The 21,657-nt window shown below is 49.3% G+C and overlaps 2 protein-coding genes across 3 annotated transcripts; one reads left to right on the forward strand and one right to left on the reverse strand.

Moving 5' to 3' along the window:
- The first annotated feature begins 9,299 nt into the window (after window positions 1–9,299).
- Tesk1 (testis associated actin remodelling kinase 1) lies at window positions 9,300–13,599 on the forward strand. The gene is made up of 10 exons (XM_051187649.1): window positions 9,300–9,503; window positions 9,636–9,757; window positions 9,879–9,927; window positions 10,431–10,577; window positions 10,901–10,983; window positions 11,146–11,236; window positions 11,384–11,467; window positions 11,595–11,684; window positions 11,806–11,935; window positions 12,418–13,599. The coding sequence occupies exons 1-10, from the start codon at window positions 9,300–9,302 to the stop codon at window positions 13,299–13,301; spliced, it is 1,884 nt and encodes a 627-aa protein (XP_051043606.1). The 3' UTR covers window positions 13,302–13,599.
- Window positions 13,542–20,780, reverse strand: Cd72 (CD72 molecule). Of its 2 annotated transcripts, XM_051187656.1 has the most exons (9): window positions 20,659–20,780; window positions 20,478–20,585; window positions 19,771–19,842; window positions 19,184–19,273; window positions 18,417–18,749; window positions 15,862–16,007; window positions 15,201–15,294; window positions 14,072–14,221; window positions 13,542–13,833 (listed from the first exon to the last, which is right to left on the reverse strand). In XM_051187656.1, exons 1-8 carry the CDS (start codon window positions 20,738–20,740, stop codon window positions 14,076–14,078), a joined length of 1,071 nt encoding a protein of 356 aa, XP_051043613.1. In that variant the 5' UTR covers window positions 20,741–20,780; the 3' UTR covers window positions 13,542–13,833; window positions 14,072–14,075. The 2 variants fall into 2 exon arrangements, with proteins under 2 accessions (XP_051043613.1, XP_051043612.1); XM_051187655.1 differs by lacking the exons at window positions 13,542–13,833; window positions 14,072–14,221 and having other exon boundaries at window positions 15,266–16,007; window positions 19,771–19,860.
- Window positions 20,781–21,657: the final 877 nt, after the last annotated feature.

The following is a 21,657-nucleotide window of genomic DNA, read 5'->3' on the forward strand; positions in this document are numbered from 1 at the left end:
CAGAGACAGCTGGCTGCCAGGTCAGGCACCCAAGGTTCCTCTGTAATGCTGGGGCATCCATATTTGGCCTACAGGCCCAGAATATCTGACAGACTTTTTTCAAAAGCAGGAAAAATTTTAAGGACTGCCTCACACTGTGTTGGTAGAGTTTGGCTGTTACCTTTTTTTGTGTCCTGCTTGTCTGGTTTGGACATCATACTGTCAGCAGTTGAGGCAAGGGCAGTTTCTTGCCCTAATGACTAGCTTATGCCACAAAAAGAGAAAACTCCATATGGAGTTTTTTCAACACCCATCATCCTCTTAGCAGTAGATCAGTGCCACCAGGAGCAGATGAGTCTCATGTCGAGAAAAGTCTAAGTTATTAAGGTTTCTCTGTGTAGCCCTGGCTGTCCTGAAACTCGCTTTGTAGACCAGGCTGGCCCAGAACTCACAGAGATCCACCTGCCTCTGCCTCCCAAGTACTGGGATTAAAGGTGTGTGCCACCACTACCTGGCTCATTAAAACATTTTAAATGCCATATTCTGCATGTCTTTGAAGTGTTTGAAGATTACCTACCTATTCAAAATGTATCTCTATATACCTAGAAAACCTACTAACATGACTAGAAGTTGTTGCTTGTAGGTGACTATTAACCTATATTTCTTTATTAGATAGGCTAAAAACTATATAGATAGTTTTTAAAGACTAAAGCTTCACATTGTATAAATAAACAAGCTGTATAAATACAAGCTGTACAGGGAATACCTTAAGCAAAAATATACACAGATGTACAGTATAAGGACAATAAACTCAAATTTGTAACAATATACAAAAGTATCTTAAACAGAAGTAGATACATATATACAGTATAACAAAAATAACCTTAAATTTGTATCAATATACAAAAACAATTGCTTTTTTATATTGAAAGTAGATTCAATAATCTACCTTTTATCCTATAATATCTACCCCCCCTTTTTTTTATCATACCCAATAACATCTTGTAACCAATCCCCCTACATGATGACAAATAACCACAACCCAATAAAAGACCAAAAACCATCCACTCCATCTCTTGGGAATGTGTACATCATTTTTCAATTACTTCCTGTTGTCTGGGGGCTACAGTATGTCTAAGGGACTCTTAGAATTATCCCAAGCAGTTTGTAGTTCAAAGCCAACCTTTGGGTGGTGTGTATCAGCTTAGTGGCATTATTACAATTTGGGTAGAATCATCATTATGGAGGCCCATTACCCCTTTGGACACTTCAGAGACAGCTGTTAGGAATGTTTACCATTCACTGCAAGAAAAAAAAAACTTAAACATATTAAATGTCATATGCTGTAAATCTTAGGGAGGTTAAAGGACAGTGATCTATCAAATACATCTGGGATACCCAGATTTAATTCTAAATATCTGTTTAAACTCAAGCCTGAAATCACATACAATAAGCTACATCTAGCATAAGGTTAGAATTAGTTAGTGCTTTATAATATCATAACAGAAAGTTTAAATTTTGAGATAGTACTTATACCTAAACAAAAGTTTTAAAGAGTCAAAATAAATTTGGGGGTATGAGATTTGTGACAATAATACTCCCTAGACTTTGGTTTTCTTCTGTCCCATACCAGGTGGCTCTGCTGATATAGGACAGAGACTTTGAATTTTCTTTTAACAAACGAGCTTGAGTTCAGAGAAGGAGAGAGCCACAGGACAACTCCAAGTCAGCTTTAGTTTTTAATTGAGTCAGGACTACATAAAGACTACCTATATAACATGTCTGTAGAAACCAGCAAAAACAAACATTTTGAAAGCTTTATGAAATTTTACCCTCTAGGATGCATTTTATACCTTTAAAAAAACAGTCCTTTAAATCAATTACTATAATAGACCATCCTTTAGGTAACAGAGAAGCCCAGGTTGCAGAGGGCCCATCAGCTGAATTACTTTACTGTGGCTCTCAAATCTGTTAATATTTTCTACTTTCCAGATTTCTTTTTAATGATAAATATAAGAGAATTTCAAGACCTGGCCAGTTCTTCAATATGTCGATCATTTAGCTGCTCCTGGGCCATTGTTTGACCCAGACAGGTTTATCAGTTAGCTATTTTAAAAGTAGGGCTGTTGGCACCTTTGTTTAAAGGTTCAGTCACCCTTTTACATTGTGAATTAGCATTTTCAAAAGCTGAAGATCAATTAATGTCCATCTAACTTCTGGATCTGATATCATTCTATTTATAACTGAAGTCAGTCTTTGCAAAAATGTACTGAAGGTTTCTTTTGGGCCTTGTATGACTTTAGTAAAAGTCTCAATCCTCTTTCCTGATTTTTGAATCTTGTCCCAAGCAATTAATGGCATAGGGTCAAGGCTTGATCATAAAATGTAACCACATCAGCATAATGGCCCTCACCAAGGACTAGTCTTGGGGAACCTCATAAACTCTAACTCTACCTTGCCGTTTGATGGCCTAGCTTCATCTCATCAAGTGTTCCATTGTAACTGAGGACCATATTCCAACACTGCTGTAACTAAATCTTTCCAGTCTTGTGGAATAACAACTGTTCTGAGTGGACCATGAACTTAACATTTGCCTCACAAAAGGTGAACACATTACCATATGAAACTATTGCTTCCTTAAATCTCTTCAAATCTAACATTTCTATAGGATCTCATTTAACTTTTGGCTAGTCTTGGGGTATCTATCATCTGGTGGTCTTTCTTGAATGGTTTCTGAATAAATTACAGTTGTTGTTGTTGTTGTTTTAAATAACCTGGGGTTGCTCCTCTCTGATTTCATAATATACTTGGCGAGGTTGGTTCTCTTCTAAATTCTTCTGTTTCTGAATATTTTTATTATGTTTTAACATGTTTTTCTAAGGCTTGTATCTGAATAGTAAGTTTTGTATGTTATCAATCACCTTTTTACTCTTTTTAACATAAATATTTCTAGAACATTTATCTTATCAGTCAAAATTGTATTATTCTCCTTAATAATTTGTAAGGCTTGCATATTATCAGTCAAATTTTCATATTTGGCACAGTTATCAAACCATTTTAAGGATAAAATATGAATTACCAGACTAATCATTGTGACCAACATTATGTCAATCCCAGTTAAGGTGTTTGTGTCCTCAGTTTTTTCAGCATCCTGTCCATAGTTGCAGTGAGCAGGGTTCTAATTCCCTGCGTTATGATATTCCCAATCTTTGACATGGGAAAGGTTTTAAGGTTCTTTCCCCTTATTCTTTTACCTTTTTAAAAATTCAATATCCTAGTTTACTGTTTAAAAGTTTCCAAGTGACTTACCACACATAGTTTCATCCTCAAAGAATTGAGTTGCATAGATGTAGTGATGATGTTTTACCAGCAGGTGGAGCCAATGCTTGGAGGACTGAGTTGGCTGAAGATATTCAGCAGTAGCAAGGATGTTTGAAGGCAGCTCAGGGTCTGCAGGTGCAGCGAGTGCGCAAGGAGCAACAGAGCCGTGGAATGATCCACGTTTGGGAGCCAAATGCTAAAACTTTCTTTATGGTTTATTAAAATGCATAATCCCATGCACAAATGTTAAAGAACAAAAGGAGACCTTAACCTGAATCACAAGCCATGACCACCAGCAGCCACATCTGGAGTCACTCTTCCACCCCGCCTTTTCTCTTGGCCACGCCCATTCCCATTCCCAATGAAAGCCCCACCTCTTGGACCAAAACGCTCCTCTCAATTGGCCAGCATACCAGTGATAGAATTCCTTAACGAGACATTTAGAGGAAAGTTAGGACTAAAAGAGGAATAGTCTCAGCACTTGAGAGGCAGGGGCAGGCAGATCTCAGTGTTAGGCCGGGGGGAGGGGGAGGGAGGGGAGGGAAGCAAAGAGAGAGAGGTTGGTGTTTTGCCTGTGTGTATGTCTGTGTGAAGGTGTCGAATCCCCTGCAGCTGGAGCTACAGACATTTATGAGCTGCCTTGGAGGTGCTGGGACTCGAACCCGGGTCCTTTGGAAGCAGCCAGTGCTCCTAACTACTGAGAGAGAATTTTTTATAGCACGGATTTGCTCATTTTACTTTCAATAGCCCAGTCTGGCCTCAGACTCCTTATGTAGCTGAAAAGGCCTTGAATTAGTGATTCTCCTACCTCCACCTTCCAAGTGTTGGGATTATACCCACTCACTTTTTAAAAACAGATATTCAGGGGAAGATAATGAGACAATGAGTAATCAATATAATTAAGAGCCAGAAATTCAGAGGCAAGATCGGGCCATGATAAAGAAATTGGGGTTTTTAGCATAGGAATAGCATTTAACTTTTGGGATCAATGATTTGACCCAATATGTATACAGAAATGAGGGAGGGGTACTCCTTTTGGAAGGACAGGGAGTTGAAGAAAAAAACAGCAAAGAACACATGGAAACAGAAGCCAATGGCAAGGAGGGCTTAAGGGGGGAAACAGGGATCTCCCTGGGAGGGGGAAATAGGATAGATTTCAAGGGTGGGCTGGGAGTGGCTGGGAACACTTAGCCTGAACAGGCTGTCTTCTGTAACCAGGCAAGACCCCAAGTAGACAGTTTGGGACACCAGCCACAAAACCTACAACCTGCAGTGTGTCCTGCCTACACAGTGCTCTGGGGCTGCAGCCTAGCAGAATCGGTATCATGTAACAACTGATGGGAGCAGAGTCCCACCAGGCAGAGCTCCTGCAGTCCTGCGGAGGAGGGGAGGAAGGATTGGAGGAACCAGAAGGGTCAGGGACACCATGAGAACACAACCCACAGAATCTACCCACTGGGACTCTGGGGGCTCATGGAGATCAGGGAGCCTGTAGGGTCTGACATAGGTCCTCTGCATATATGTTGCTGCCAAGTAGCTTGGTGTTTTTATGGGATTCCCAACAGTGGGAGTATAGACTGTCTATGACACTTGCCTGCTTCGGGGACCCTTTTCCTCCTACTGGGTTACCTCAAACAAGCTTGATGTGATGGCATGTACCTGGTCTTGTTGTAGCATGTTATGCAGTGTTTTGTTGGTGTTCCCGGGAGGCCTGGTCTTTTCTGAGGGGAGATGGAATGGGGGTGGATCTTGGGGAGAGAGGAGGTTGGCTGGGGTGGGTGGGGAACTGTTGTTGGGATAGAAGAATAAAACAAAAAAAAGAGTTCAAGGCTAGCCTCAATGACGTAGCAAGTTTAAAGCTAGCCTGGGCTATAAGGGACCATGTCATTTTAAAACGGAGAAAGGAAGCAGAAAGGAAGGGGTGAGGTGGGGAGAGGGAGAAAGGAAGGGAGAGAAGAAGAGGGGAATGGGAGAAAGGAGATGAAAAGATAGAGTGTTATAATAGCCTCTTGTTTTGTTTCTGCCATAGACTATGACAGACTACACATTTAGCAACAACAGAAGACATTGATTCTGCTCATGGCTCTGGAGGACAAGAATTCCAAGAACATAGCATCAGCATGAGACAAGGGACGTTGTCACATTGCCCTATAACATGCCAGAGAGCAACACAGGAAACGAGAGAAACTCAGGATGGATCTGGAGAACCCAGCCCTCAGAGAGTTAACGTGGAAACTGTGTTAGTTTTGTTTTTTGTTTGTTTTTTTTTTTTGTTTTGTTTTGTTTTTGTTTTTTGTCCCAGTGTCAAGCCGTGAGAAAACCCATCTCTGGGATTTATTCTGACTCAGGATTTCGGTGGCTTCTGTCTGGTGAGGAGGTGCAACTGTGCAGCTCCCAAAACAACATCACCAAGAAAGAGAGAGAGGATACCTATGCTGTGAGACCCCCAACTGTGGGATGGTGCCACTCACATTCTAGGTATGTGTTTCTCCCATAATCCTCTCTGGAAATGCCTTCACAGACACACCTTAAAGAGTGCTTTACTAATGTAGGTGCTTCTCAACTCAATCAAGTTGATAAAATTAACCATTAGAAAGAAGGGGTATTCCCCTATCCCCAGTGCAGAAAATTGGAACATAGGACCTCAAGCATGCCAGGCATACACTCTACTACCCAACTATATATGCCCAGCCTGAAAAGTTTCTTTCTTTTGGGGGGGGGTTGTATCTCAATATATAGCCTAGATTAGTCCCAAACTCAAAATCCTCCTGTGTCCTGAGTGCTGGTATTCTAGATGTGTATCACTATGCTCCAATTCCTATGGCTTCTACAACAATAACAATAGAGAGCTGGCTCAACAGTTACACTCACCGGCTGCTCTTCCAGAGGACCAAGGTAGGTTCAATTCCCAGTACCCACATGGAGGCTTACAACTATCTGTGATCCCAGCTTCAGGGAATCCAACGCCTGCCCTTTTCTGACCTCCTTAGATACCAGGCATATACACTGTACGTGCAGGTAAAACACCCATACCCATAAAATAATAAAAATTGTTAATAATGGAAAAAGATGGGAGAACAGATAAGAGATTGTAAAAGATTAAGAACTATTTCACAAGCAAAGTAAGGATCTCACTTAGATTTTGATTAAAATAGGCATTTTGAAAATCCAACATAAAGGAAAAAGTGAATAACTAGATACTTGATATTAAGAAATTACTGTTTGGGCTAGGCGGTGGTGGACCATGCCTTTAATGCCAGCACTCAGGAGGCAGAGGCAGATGATCTCTGTGAGTTTGAGGCCATCCTGGTCTAAATAGTGAGTTCCAGGACAGGCTCCAAAGCTAGAGAAGCCCTGTCTTGAAAAAACAAGAAAAAAAAAAAAAAAAAAAAAAAAAGACAGAGAGAGAAAGAAGGGAGAAAGGAAAGGAAGGAGGGAGGGAAGAAATAAATTATTATTTGGTTTGATTTGGCTTGATTTCTAAAATACATTTTTGCTATGTAGCCTGGACTGGTCTCCAACTCATGAGTCTCCTGCCTCAACCTCCTAACTATTGGAATTATAGTTATTCATCTGACTTTTTAAATTTTATTCTTTATTCATATGTGTATGTATGATGTGAGAGGGCACACATGTCAACACATGTGGAGGCCAGAGGATAAGTTTGTTGATTCTTTCCTTCCACTTTGGGTGCATTTCAGGCATCAGACTGCCTCACCAATTTTTTGGAAGCAAACACTACCTGCTGAGCCATCTTGCCAGCCCTACTATTAGTTTTTAAAGGCACGACCATGACACTATGATTTTGTTTTAGTTAAGAATCCTTACTTTTATCAGTAATATACTGGAATGTTTATTGATGAAATTACGCCATAGACATGCACACAATAACTGGGGGCAGGGGGCGAGGGGAGGCACAGACACATGGATGAAACAAGATTAGCTATGAATTGCCCCCAGGAGAGTCACAGGCACAGAAAGTAGGAGTGTGTGTCAGTAATCTACCTCCCACCCCCAAGGGCATCAACTTTTAAGGACGGGTGACATCACCCAGTACGCTAGAAACCTAACTGCAGCAGAGGTCCCAAGGGTTTTCTTGTTGCACTTCCCAAGCTAGTTAATGTTCCCTCCTCTCTTGTATTAGTCCTGTCCTAGTTCAGTCTTTCATCCCCAGCAGATGGAACTACCACACCACCTTGTTCGGAAACATTCTCCCTCACTACAACCACCACAGCGATCCTTCCTAAAAGTATGCTTTTCCGCCTGAAATTACTGTCACCAACATTAGTCCTCAAGCACGAGTCCAGTGTCGCTTAAGCTTACCATGAACGTTCCCAGTGTCTCTAGACCCTGCACAAACTATAGAAAACAAATTCCCTCCAGGCATGGTAGCACATACTTGTAATCCCAGTACAGGAGTCCCATGAGTTCAAAGCCACCATGTTTCAATCTCCACCCGGGAGATCACAAATAGTTTCTCAGTTAACCCTAATTTAATGTGAAGAGTATGTTTTGCTGAGTCCAAAGTCCCTGGAAAGACGAACACGCATTGGCGCGCTCCACCGTCTCTGGGACGACTGTACATGATTCTTTCTTTCCTCTTCTCTCTCCAAACCTGCACGATTCCTTCCCTTATACGGTGCACTGCCCACTCAGGAGCGCCTCGCACGCTCACAGCCCGCGCTGTGAGCTCCGTCCCGCCGCGAGGTGGCGGGAGGCTCACAGATGCCGGGAGCCCCCGCGCCGGGATCCAGTGACGTCACGCAGCCCCGGCGACGATTGGCTATTTCACGATGACCTTGAGGGGAGGAGTCAGAGGCAGAGCCGGAAACGCCCGGAAGAGCGAGAGCCACGTCCCGAGACTGCGCGTGCGCACTCGGAAGAGCCCAACCGCTGTGGAGGCCTGTGCACCTCCTCCTCTGGCCTGAGGGGGCGCAACCCGCTGAAAGGGGTCACACCGCCGTGGGCTAGGCGGTAGCCAGGGCAGGATTCACCGGGGGAGGAGGGGTCGCAGTGGCCAGCCAGCCGAGTCTCTCTAGGGGTCTCTCGGTGAAAGGGACACAGAGAGGACGGGGTGCAGCTCTGGGTACGCTGACGTGCCAGGGTCACCCCGAGGAAGGGCCTCTGAAGCTGAGCCGGCTCCGAGGGGCAGCGGCCTTGAAGGGGGCGGGATCTTGCCGAGGGTGGGCTCTGGCGGAGGGCGGGGCTTCCTTGCAGGTGAAGGCTTCTCTTAGAGAGGGTCATTAGGACAAAGAAGTGAGAGGGTGGTCGCCGGGCGGAGCCCCGGAGTCTGAACTTCACTTGGGGCGATCGGGATGGAGTGAGGAGCGGTCGGGACAGGGCAGGGATGCAGCTGAGGCTCCCTACAGCCCCCGGTACCGCGGCGGCCCGGGAAGACAGGTGTTAGCGAGCCCCGAGACTTAGGGAGTCTGGGTCAGAAGACCCTAGAAATGGGAAGTCGGGGTGGGGCGCAGGCCAGGCAGGCAGCGGGGTTGCTCCGTGGGGCTCAGGGCGCAGGCGGCTTCGCGCCCTCCGCCAACCCTTAAGTCCCTCAGCTATTCGCGGCCGGCCTACGCGCGAGTGCGTACCTGAGGGGGCGTGGCCGGGCCGCAGCCCGGGCTCCAAGGAGTTAACCGCAGGCCGGGCCCAGCCCCGCCCCGGGCAGGCCGCGCAGCCTGAGCCCGGCGGCGAAGCGGAGCAGCAGCCGCCCGCCTGCCCGCCCGCGGGGAGCCCGCCCGCCGGCGCCCCGGAGCGCCGCCGCCGCCGCCCGGCCCAGGCCCAGGCCCCGCGCAGAGCGGAGAGCCGCGGCGTTCGCCCGGGCCCAGCTCGCCGGCGCGGCGGGGGCGGGCCCAGGACCTAAGGCAGGTCCGCCGTCCTCCCGGCGGGAGCGGGAGTCCCGGCACCCGGGATCGGACTGGGCCGGCGCCCATGGCGAGCGCGGCCTGCCCGGGTCCCGGGGACCCGGCCATGTGAAGCAGGCCCGGCCTGGGGGCCCGGCCATGGCCGGGGAACGGCCCCCACTGCGGGGCCCCGGGCCCGGAGAGGCGCCGGGAGAGGGGCCGGGGGGCGCAGGCGGAGGCCCGGGCAGGGGCCGGCCCTCCTCCTACCGGGCCCTCCGCAGCGCCGTGTCCAGCCTGGCGCGTGTGGACGATTTCGACTGCGCAGAGAAGATCGGGGCCGGTTTCTTCTCTGAGGTCTACAAGGTAGGACCCACAGGGAGGGGAGAGGGGCGGGACCGAGCCTTCGACCGGAGGCTAGAACTTAGAGGCCCGCAGCCTGGGTTAGAGATCCAATACTTTAGCTGCCTGGCACACTGCGATGCTTGCCGCCCCCAGGTTCGGCACCGACAGTCGGGGCAAGTAATGGTGCTGAAGATGAACAAGCTCCCCAGTAACCGGAGCAACACGTTAAGGGAGGTGCAGCTGATGAACCGGCTCCGGCACCCTAACATCCTCAGGTGAACGGCCTAGCCTCTTGCTGGACAGGAGGGAAAAGGAAAGGTCCCTCGGGAAAAGAGGGAGATACGGTGGAGCCTGGGCTCTTACAGTCTACCCTTCTATCCTCCCATCGTCTTATAGGTTCATGGGGGTCTGTGTGCACCAGGGGCAGCTTCACGCTCTTACTGAGGTAAGCATTAAGCACAGGCCAGGAATGAGGGAAGGCACCACACCTCCCAAGTGAAAGTGTCAGTGGGCTTGGTGAATCTGCAGGGACATTGAAAGGGAGCCACCTAGGACCTTGGGACCTCCTCCAACAGGAGGCCTCCTGAACTTTCCTTTGGGCAAACCGCATGCCAATCCTCAGCCAGAGTCATTCCATGTGTTCCTGACAACAGTGCTGACCTATAGTACTTTCTGCCATGATGGAGATATTTTGTATCTGTGTCCAGCAGCCACACATGGGCTAGACTAAAACAAGACTGGAGTGACAGAAGAACTGAATAGCTGATTGTATTTAAGTGTGTTAGCAGACATAGCTACACATAGTACTACTGTGATGGCCAGGGCAGCCTAGGGTCACCCTTCTGACCTTTGTGATTCTCCTGATGTCACCTGGCTCATCAGTGGCAGATATAGAATACAAACTGAAACCTTGACAGTCAATCCCCTTCCCTTTCCCCTGTGTCACAGTATATGAATGGGGGCACCCTGGAACAGCTGCTCAGCTCCCCAGAACCTCTGTCCTGGCCAGTCAGGCTCCACCTAGCTCTGGACATTGCCCAAGGCCTACGGTACCTACATGCCAAAGGTGTGTTTCACCGAGACCTCACATCCAAGGTAGGCTGGCCAAGCTGGGTGGGAAAATGAAAGAGGGTTTGTCATCATTAAGTTGTGATTGGTCTGTGGATGTTGGCATGTTGGTAGTAAATGTGTAGGATGTTGGGGTGACAAGATGTTGGAAACTATTTATGAACGGGGCTAAAAGTGCTTTGAGGAACTAAGTGTCACACTAAGCATTGAATGTTGCTGCAATATTGGGGTGCATTGCATCCTGGGAAGGAAATTTGGGGTGATGCTATAGTGACACAGGGTTTTGGATATTTACTGGAAGACCAGAAGCAAGTGATGGTTGTGTGAGGATGCCTATGTGTGTGTGTCAGAACTGTCTAGTCCGAAGGGAGGACCGAGGCTTCACAGCTGTCGTGGGTGACTTTGGACTGGCTGAAAAGATTCCTGTGTATAGGTGAGGTGAATGCCCTTCATACCCCAAGCCTCCCAAAGATCCCCTGTACATGAGTGAAGCCCCCAATGGCGTTTCCTGTGGGTGGGGAGAAGGCTCGCCCCATCCCCTTTTCCCTGGGGGGAGATGTCTGAATAGGAGGTTCTGACCACCCTGCTCCTTCAGGGAAGGGGCGAGGAAGGAGCCATTGGCTGTGGTGGGCTCCCCATACTGGATGGCTCCAGAGGTGTTGCGGGGAGAGCTGTATGATGAGAAGGTAAGAGTCTTAAGTTCTCCCAAATACCTTAGATGGATCCCCATCCAACAACAGTCCTACTAAATATTCAGAAACATCCCCCATACTCTTCCAATGCAAGATAACTGCCAACTCCTCCCCTTGGCACGTTCCCTGTCCTACCTCCAGGCCGACGTCTTCGCCTTTGGGATTGTCCTCTGTGAACTCATTGCCCGAGTACCTGCAGATCCTGACTACCTACCCCGTACTGAGGTGAAGTTACCTCCACAATAAGCGCCTAATAACCAAGAAGGGCTCCCTAGAGGTTGAGGCCCTCTCAGTGGGGCATAGGCAGAGCCCAAGGAAGGCTAAGTTGGCAGCCTCTCCTCTGTCCCCACAGGACTTTGGCCTGGATGTGCCTGCTTTTCGAACCCTGGTGGGAAAGGACTGCCCGCTGCCTTTCCTGCTTCTGGCCATCCACTGCTGCAGCGTAAGCTTCGCCCCCTGCTGACCCCTGCCTATGAGTTGTCTTCTAAGTTCCTGTGATACTGAGAGGAAAAGTCACCCTTCTCCTGAGCCCTGAGTAAAGCTGCCCTGTTTTTATCCATCAGATGGAACCCAGCACCCGTGCCCCTTTTACTGAAATCACCCAGCACCTGGAACAGATCCTGGAGCAGCTGCCTGAGCCTGCCCCCCTGTCCAAGATGCCCCTTCCTAAGGCTCCCTTGACATACAATCAGGGTAAGTGAGCATGACCTTGACCCATCAGAAGTCCTGTCTCTCCTGAGAATCGGCTATCTGGAGGAAGCCAAGTGGACCTACCAGTTGGAAAGGCAGAGTCAGGTTGAATGGAGAGGCATCTCAGAGAGCCCAAGAAAGCAGAGGTAGGAGAGAATAGGTAGAAAGTTAGCTGGAGGAGGGGCTGGTTATACTGCTCATCAGGTCAAGGCACTTGCTTAAGGACCCAAGTCCTAAAAGTTTCCTCTGACCTCTGACCTCCACTTACAGCTCCAGCATCCTATGGTTCACACAGGTGTACACATAGACATATGACTACATCTTTTTTCTTCCTAAGGAGAAAAGATAGCTGGAAGTTACAGCCCACCCTTCAGAGCACCTGTAGGACTCCCTCTCCTGAACGCTTGTCCCACACTGCCTGGGGAATAAGGGCCTCACTGTGTGAGCAGATGCTGAGAACAGTGGTCACACCTCTCTTTCTACAGGGTCTGTTTCAAGAGGAGGTCCCTCTGCCACGCTTCCTAGGCCAGACCCCCGGCTCTCCCGCAGCCGGTCAGACCTCTTCCTGCCACCTTCACCAGAATCACCCCCCAGTTGGGGGGACAATCTAACACGAGTCAACCCTTTCTCACTACGGGAAGACCTCAGGGGTGGCAAGATAAAACTCCTGGACACACCTTGCAAGCCAGCCACCCCACTACCCCTGGTACTGCCATCACCACTGACCTCTACCCAGCTGCCCTTGGTGACCACTCCAGAGACCCTGGTCCAGCCTGAGACTCCTGTCCGCCGCTGTCGCTCTCTACCTTCATCCCCTGAGCTCCCTCGACGGATGGAGACTGCACTGCCAGGTCCTGGCCCTTCTCCCTTGGGCCCCTCAGCTGAAGAAAAGATGGAGTGTGAGGGCAGCAGCCCTGAGCTGGAACCCCCAGGGCCAGCTCCCCAGCTGCCTCTAGCCGTGGCCACTGACAACTTCATCAGCACTTGTTCGTCAGCCTCTCAACCCTGGTCTAGATCAGGACCTCCCCTCAATAATAACCCCCCTGCCGTGGTGGTCAATTCCCCACAAGGATGGGCTGGGGAGCCCTGGAACCGAGCACAGCATAGCCTTCCCCGGGCAGCAGCCCTGGAGCGGACAGAACCCTCGCCACCCCCATCAGCTCCCCGGGAGCCCGAAGAGGGCTTGCCCTGCCCTGGCTGTTGCCTTGGCACCTTCAGCTTTGGCTTCCTATCCATGTGTCCCCGCCCCACCCCAGCTGTTGCCCGCTACCGCAACCTGAACTGTGAGGCGGGCAGTCTTCTCTGCCACCGAGGGCACCATGCTAAGCCACCCACACCCAGCCTGCAGCTGCCTGGGGCACGCTCTTAGCAGCAAGGCCTGTGATCTCAAGCTTCCAGCATTGGCCTTCAGGATAGCCTGTAAGGACAGAGCACACTTGCTGGACAAAGCCAACCCCAGATGGGCTGACTGGCTCTTCTCCCCGTCTAGGGGAGCCTCAGCATGGTCTCCACGGACAGAGCACTTCTTATCTGACCCCGGGTTTGTCTTCCCACGGGGATCACTGAACTAGACACAGCATTGCTGACACACAAGACTAACACGTGCAAATTATTTAAAAGTATTTCAATAAAACTGCCTGGCTGGCTCCGGGCCATCCATCCACTCAGCAGTGCGCCCTCCTCCCCTAACCCATCTCCAGTTTGGGAAGTTCTTAAGGAAGACCAACATCCTCACTCTCTTCCCAGGAATAGTCCAGTTTCTAGGGCAGCAGGCAGTAAGTTGCCAGGTCAGGATCTTTTAGCTGAGCATATCCAAGAGTGAGGGAATGCTGGAAGAATCAGTCTTAGGAATTGGCAGACCACAGGTTAAGGATGTGGGTCACGAGCTCTTGTTCATGTGTCTGGAAAAATGAAGCATCAGTGAGCTCCAGCTGACTGTCACTAACCGTAACCCAGTTGACCCTATCTTTCAGCCCCCCTGTTCCAGGCCACATCTGTCCCCATTGCCTGCCTAGCCTGGCTCTACATAAGCACACTGAGCCACTGGAGGTTGTGGATGTGACAAATTCAGGAACAAATTTACCCTCTGTTCTCTGGGCCTCTGTCTACCTGTGCCCTATCTCTGTACCTTAAGCTTACCATTTCAGTGCAGGTGGTCCCCATCAGGAAACTGGAGAGCTTCCAGCTCACAAATGCAGGGATAAGACTCTGTACACTTTGTTGACCTTGCCCATGTTTTTTGCCAGATTGCTATATTCCAGCAGTGTGAGCTTTGAGAATAAGATGCAAGTATTGTGAGTAGAATTGGAATACACTCTGGACCCCTCCCCCTAGCTCTTTGTAAAACCTAGTCCAAGTCCCTATGCCCTGCTAAAGTCACATGGTTCAAGAACAGATTTCTGAACTTCAGCTCAAACAAGTCTTTAGACCATGGAGAAAAGCTCAAGTCACAAAAGATGAAAACTCCATCTAAGGAGCTGGGTTCACTGGTGCTTGCCTTTAACCCCTGTAAACTCAGGAGACAGGCAGGCAACTACATAGTGAGACCATCTCAAAACCATGGAACATGAAGTAGCCACACTACTTCAGGGTTCCTGAGAGAAACTGCAGCTACTCTTCAGCTCTCCACTCTCTGCTGGGGAGTTTTAGTGACCCAGTTGTCATGGACTAAGCAAGTGCAGCCATGGTTTGGTCATCTTGTCAAGGTTTAGGGAGTTCAATGTTAGCGTTTCTCTCTGGCTGTGCAGCCCTAGCCAATTCTCAGCTCTTTCTGAGAGATGACACAGACATCATCAACCTAATAATTGCTTTTGTGTTTTTGTTTATTGAGATGGAGGTCTTGCTATGTTGCTCAGGCTGGCCTTAACTCCCATTTCTACCTCAGCCTCCTGAGTGCTAGGATTAAAGAAATATACCATTGTGGCTTTTTTAAAAGTATATGCTAGAGACCTCCATGAACTATGGATGGAGTGTGAAATAAGAGTGTAGGTCAGTGTGATGGCTTAACAGGCAAAGGCACTAAGCCAGTGACCCGAGTGTAATCCCTGGGGTCCACATGGCAGGAGAGAACTGACTCCTGCAAGCTGGCTTCTGACTGTCACAGGCCACCCCTCCCTCAACACACATTTTTTTTTTTGTAATTAGTATCTTAAACAGTTGTTAAATAGAAGAAACAAGAAATTACAATGCTGACTTGTGGAAGAGTTTTGGGAGCAGGGCCTATCAAAGAACTCCTATTAGTATACCTTTATAAGACTGAGTTGACAATACCTCCAATAGTGTCCTTCAGTAGGTCTTGATTTCTGTATCCAATATGACTTTGAATCACTTAGTAACTCCTTTAATCTGCTGGGCAGAGAAATCTGAAAGGTTTTCAGAGAGGTCTATGAAAAGAAATGTGAATATGAAATAAAATAGGGACCCCCTAGGAGGCCTGTGTTTTACTTAGGAAAAGACCATGCCCATTTAGTACATGAATTAATTACTCAGCATCCTTCCAGTGCCACCACATACAGCCCACTCTATTTCACCTCCAAGCTGAGTAAGAATTTGAAGTGGAGTCAGTCTGTGAACTTCTGGTCTTGGGTAATCAAGTGTCAGGGTCTGGCCCCACTCTGCCTGAGGGGCACGAGAGCCAATGAACAGTTAAGCAATCAAGGGGCAGGCCAGCAAGCCAAGACACACACTAAAGTGGGGATGGTTCAGACGTATCGGCTCTCACCAATGCTAAGCAATAGGAACAACACAAGACTGAAAGATGCTGAAGCTAGTCCCACATCTACAGGCACTAGTGTGACTGTCCATATCTGTCACGGGGAAGCAATGCAAACCATGGCATGTGGCAGACATGCACTGGCACTCCTAACTCAGTGACATACCTCCTTTTACCAATGGTACCCACTTCAGAATATGGATAAGGGCATGCTCACTTGATAAAACGTAGGTTCCCTGAATACAGCCAGTTGGGAGGACAGAGATGTGCAGTATTTTTGGCTCTCCTCCCAACTTCTGGGAGTGCTTGAGATGTAAAAGCATCTTTTCTGTTCCTGTGTCCATCCCAGCGGACAGCAGGTATCTACAAAGCAGAAAAATATGATATTCACAACACTTGGAATAAAGTGACCAGTTAGCGCTCTCTCTCTCTCTCTCTCTCTCTCTCTCTCTCTCTCTCTCTCTCTCTCTCCTCTCTCCTCTCTCTCTCCCCTCCCACACACACACCTTTCTTTCATCTCTCACTTATCTACATTTTATGTTCCCATCCTGCTTCCCCCATTGATCCTTTAAGTGGCAACTTAAAGGAACTTTTTTTAATCGGTGTGACTGACTTGAAGAGAGTGAAAGAATAAGAAACATGCTGAGGCCTTGAAAGTCATGTTAAGGAGAGAGGGAGAGAGATGAGACAGAATCTCATCATGTCGCCTAAGCTGGACTCAAATTACTCATCCTCCTGCCTTAGCTCCCTAAATGCTGAAGTTACAAGTGTGTGCCACCATGTCTGGCTCAGGATTTTTTATTATGAGGAAGAGAAAATAATGCCGGGTTTTGCATAGAGGCGTTTTGCTCTCTATCCACATCCCATGTCTGGGCGTATACTGGAGTGTCTTATGCCCTACTACTGCTTAGATAACTAATTAGAATGGCATGGCCTAGACTGGAACATCATGATCAGATTTGCATTTTTTAAAGGATTTCCCCATAACTAGGGTTGGGCCAGTGGTTAAAGCACTTGTCACACAAGCATGAGGTCCAAACTTAGGATCCCAGAACCTGAGTGTGGTGGTGGCTTAAATGAGAATGGCCCCCATAGGATCATATATTTGAATGCTTGCCCCCCCCTGTTGGTGGAACTGTTTGGAAAGGACTAGGAGGTGTGGCCTTGTAGAAGGGGATGTGTCAGTGGAGGCAGTTGTTGAGGTTCAAAAGGCTTCTACTACTCCCATGTGCTCTCTTCGTGTCCCACGTGAGGAGCAAGATGTGAGCTCTCAGCTGTCCCTGCCATCATGCCTTTACTCTGCCATCACAGACTCTAACCCTCTGAGCCCAGTTAAACACTTTCTTTTGTAAGTTGTCTTGGTCTTGGTGTTTTGTCACAGGTGAATACCAAGTGAGTGGCAGCCATCCTATCCTACCTGCCTTGGGCAGGTCAGAGAATCCTCACAGAAAGCTGGCCATAGCCATATTGATGAGCTCTGGGTTTGATCAAGAGATCCTGCTTCAGTGAATAAAATAGAAGAGCCATCAAGAATGAAACTTTGCATGTGCACATGCAACACACACATGAAAATGGACAAATAGAGAAAATAATGAGGGATACTTCGGGTGCCATTGTGAAGAATGGACTCCATTTGGGTGGGGTGAAGATAGTTAAGAAAAACACCTAGCTGTGGCAGTTTTCCTAAAAAGACTGGGATCTGCAGAACACAAATGCCCAGATAGACAGACTTGGTGGAATCCTTCTGATGAGTTGATAATGGTGGCACCTGCTGAACACAATGGGAAAGGCACGATGAAGATGGAGTCATTGTGGAAAGCAAGCTGACTACTGCAGAGCAGAGTCTCAGGGGCACCAAGCTGATCAACTGTACAATTGGTCACACTTGATGCAGGCCCAGACTAAGTTGTCAGCTGGGTTCTTCCAGGATTTAGTTTTCAGTCAGAACAAAAGAGTAGGTGATTAGGTAATAGGCCCTGGGACCCAAGATGGATTGGGAGAGAAGTGAGGATAAGAGATGGCTGTTGGGAAGAAAGAAAACTGGGACTCCTCACACTGGATGCCTTGGGAAGGAGGGAGAAGAGTAAAGAACCCTATAGGGCTGGGTAGATGTCTACAACCAAGTTGTGAACAGATGAGCACCATGGGATATCAAAGTCTAACATATAGATATGGGAATGGGTGGTGGTGCTGGCAAGGGACTGGGAGTCATGGAAAATAAGGAGGGGGCTAGGAGATGGCTCAGTCAAATGTGTTTGCCACAAAAGCATGAGGAATTTAGTTCAGATACCCAGCACCCACAGAAAAAGTAGAGCTGAGCATGGTCATGCTCTACATTGAGGGGAGAAAGTCTATCTCAAAAACGATTCTCCAATGGCACACACTGGGGAGGGCACACACAAATGCACACATGCACACAAAGAGAACAGAGGCATAAGAAGATGAGAGCTAAGGGTGTGTGCATGTAATCTTGCTGTCTTAAGCTTGGTGGAAGCATCCAGAGGTCCCCTGGGTCAAAAAGAGATTTGGACAATGTGGTATAGGTTGCTGGAGATTACTTCACTACTCCCATGATCTGCCAGAGAGCTGCGTGCATCTCCCTATACCCAGTGTGCAGCTTTGTCCTTCTCAGTAACCAAGTCACATAGCCCACCCAGGTCAGCCACTGCTCTGGCTGCTGAGAACTAGGCAGACCCAGTCATGAGACACTCCTGGATTCAGTCCATCCCTCACAGGCTGTTGACCCCACCTCCCTGATCCCAGAGCAGATACCTGAAGAACAGGAGAGGATGCGCTTCAGTGTGTCCTGCACATTGATCAGCCTCTGGTTCAAGTCCCTCCTCTGCTGCTCCTCCCTTTCCAAGTTCTCCTTGGCCCTCTGTCCCTCAGACTGGCAGGCCTGTAGTTGCTTCTCAGTGGCTTCATGGATTTTCTGCTTCTCCTGTAAAGTGCTCTGACTCACGGTCAGCTTTGTCTGAGACTCCTGCAGATCCACCTCCTTCTTCCCCAGCTGAGCTGTCTTCTGCCTGAGCTGCTGCTGCATGCTGCTGTTGGTGGCTTCCAAAATCCTGCTTACCTGCTGGAGTTGCTGGGACACCTGCAGATCTGTTTTGCCATGCAAGAGACTGGTTGGGTGTAGCAACACACACCCGTATCCCTGCCTAGGGAAGGCTGAGATAGGAGCCTAGGCCAGCCTGGGCTACATAGGAGACCCTGGTTGGGGTAGTGGGGTGGTGGTGGTAGGGAGACTAGAGAGCACTTCCTTCCGCTCCTGCAGTATCAACCTTTCTGTTTTTTGTATAATATGCTGGATTTAAGATCTGTCTGCCCAGAGTTTAAGGAAATCCTAAACTGGGTAAGGATAATCCAGGAAGGCAAGACACTCTGGGCAGACCTGGTTGGAAACAGACTTGGTTGGAAACTAGACCCAAAACCAAGGATGTCAGGACAGTGTCTTTAAGCCTTCCCGATGAACGGTCAATTGGGTGGGTGGGTGGGGATGTTTAGAATGAGTGGGAAATGGGGATACCCATACTCACAGCGAACTCCCAGGCAGATGGCAGCCACCCCTAACATCAGACAGACCAGGAGAAGGCCCAGCAAGAAGTATTGTAAGCCGACCGTGAGACCTTAGGGGATAGAGATGAGGGGCAGTCATTCCTGGGGAAGAATGCCCATGGGGAGACACGTAGGGAATGGAAAGCACTCCTACGCGGGCTCTGTCAGTCAGGGAATAGAGGCTGGGGATTGTAACTGGTGAAAAGGATTTAGGAGGGCATTACCCGACAGAAGAAACTAAATTTCATACAGGGAAAGGAACCTGAAGGCAAGTGACTAGGGACCATCGGAACAGGGGAGGTGTTCTGAATTGAATCCAGGTGCGAACAAGCAATCCAACAAGCGCTACCAGGATGAGGTAAGCAGTGCAGTGGCTGGGCTGTCCTTGAAGTCCCAAAGGCTTATCCCCAGAAAGAGCAGCAGAGGTCAGAACCCAGCCCTAGCCCTCCGGGATACCCAACATCTGGCATCCCAGTCCGGAGCCCGGGGGTGGGCTGCAGGTGAATGGCGCTAGAGCTGCGGAGGGGGACGGGGACGGGTGGGGGTGGGGTGGGGGAGAGATACTCACAACGGGGAATCTGCCCTTTAGCGGGCAACTTCGCCGACCTCCATGACGCAGCTGGCTGCTCTGACCTAACGCCTGCGGAAGGGGAACTTCCTAAGTGAGGGAGGAAAGTCCCCTTAATTCCTTTCTCCCCTGCCCCACGCCAAGCTGAGACCTTAGTCCGTCCTGGGCTAAGCGCTGTGGGACAGTCACTTTCGGGGCTTCCTCTGCTGCCCCTGGGATTCACGTCCCTGTCGCCTTCGGGGCTTGGGGAGGGAGGGAGTGGTGGACCCTACTCACCTCCTACTTGTCCCCCAGAAATGCCACGCAGAGGAGGTCCTCATTTGGAAGCCCTTCTTGGGTCGCCTTATCCACACCTCATATCCCCCATCTCTCTCCTGGGTCTCTCTTCATCTCCTCCTTATCATTTCCTTGGGGTCCCTTGTTTGTGACTCCTCATCCTTCTTCAATCTCGCTTCTCACTCTTGTTCTCCACCCATCTCTCACCCCACTGCCCTGATCCTCCCTACCCCCAGTTTACTGCGAGGACCTTCACTCTTCAGGGACCTTTCATCTTACACACACACACACACACACACACACACACACACACACACACACACACAGGCTCTTAGCTTGTTCTCAAGAACCGCCCTGCTGCTTTCTCCAAGACTGCTCTGCACTGCCCAGATCCCGACACCCTTCGAAGACACATCCCTGGGCCTCCATACCTGCTTTGTCCACTAGTGCAGGGGAAGCCAAGCCTGACGGCCCCCCTGGGACTGCAGACACTTGCACGTTCTCATAGGTGAGTTCTCCGTCCTCATAGGCCTCACAGTCTGGAAGAGGAAAGTTCCTAAGTAGGAGGAGTCTGCAATGAGGTCTGTGGAATGGGGGTGGGATATGACTTACCCTGTCCTAAGTAGTTAGAGATGCTGTTCTTCAAGGGCACTTTCACAAAGCGCAGGTCTGCATAGGTGACAGCATCAGCCATGGCCTCCAGCACCTCTACCTCAAGGTCTCCTAGCTAATCCATGGGGCACTCTCCTCTCTTAGACACTGAGTTCTCTCTGACTGTGAGGCTCAGTGCTTTGCACCGTGACCCCAAGTCACAAAAGAAAGAGGAAGACCTCTGGCAGATGAACTCAGTGGAGCAGAACAGGTCTCTGGGTTGGAGCCACAGGGGCAGGGAGGCAAGGGGGGGCATGAAGGGACACAGACAGCTATGCTAGCCTGGACCTGTGTCCAGTGTGCCCTTCCCCATGTATCCTCGACCCACTTTGTTCCCCACAGTGCTTAAGATCCACGCACCAGTCTGGTATGTTCCCTGGTTGGCCACTCTGGCCACTCCCTCCTGGACTCTTTTTAACTGACTCAGGGCACACCCCAATCACTGCTCCAGGTTGCAGCTTCATCCCCAACCATCAGATTTGGGGCTCCTACAATGGAGCCTCAGCTACTCCTTATTCTGGGGGTTCCAGTAGGACCATGGCTTACCAGAAGGGTAGCTCAGATAAGGTTCAGGTCCCCCACTTAGCATGGAGCGCTTCTGATTCCCCTCCTGCTTGCTGAACTGTCACCCAGAAACAATTGCTGGGCATGTGACAGCTTGTTTGAGGATGCAAGGGAGGCAGGAACCAGCTGGTTCCCCCCCGCCCCCGTGAACACCCCAGACTCCCCACTGCACAGCTCTTCCCTGCTGTCCGCCTGATCACACCTGTGACCAGGTATCTGTCTCCTTCCCCACGCACCCTCCCCTCTGGTGGCATCCTCTGTGTTCCCAGGTCAGAGCAGTATCAGGAATCCACATCCACTCAGCAGGGGCTCAGGAGGAGCTCTGGGCTTCACAGAAGGCTAGCCTTGAGAAACCATAGTTCTCACATACCACCTAGGGAGGGATGAAGGAAAGTG

The sequence above is a fragment of the Phodopus roborovskii genome, unplaced genomic scaffold (assembly GCF_943737965.1).
Source record: "Phodopus roborovskii unplaced genomic scaffold, PHOROB, whole genome shotgun sequence".
Taxonomy (NCBI): Eukaryota; Metazoa; Chordata; class Mammalia; order Rodentia; family Cricetidae; genus Phodopus; species Phodopus roborovskii.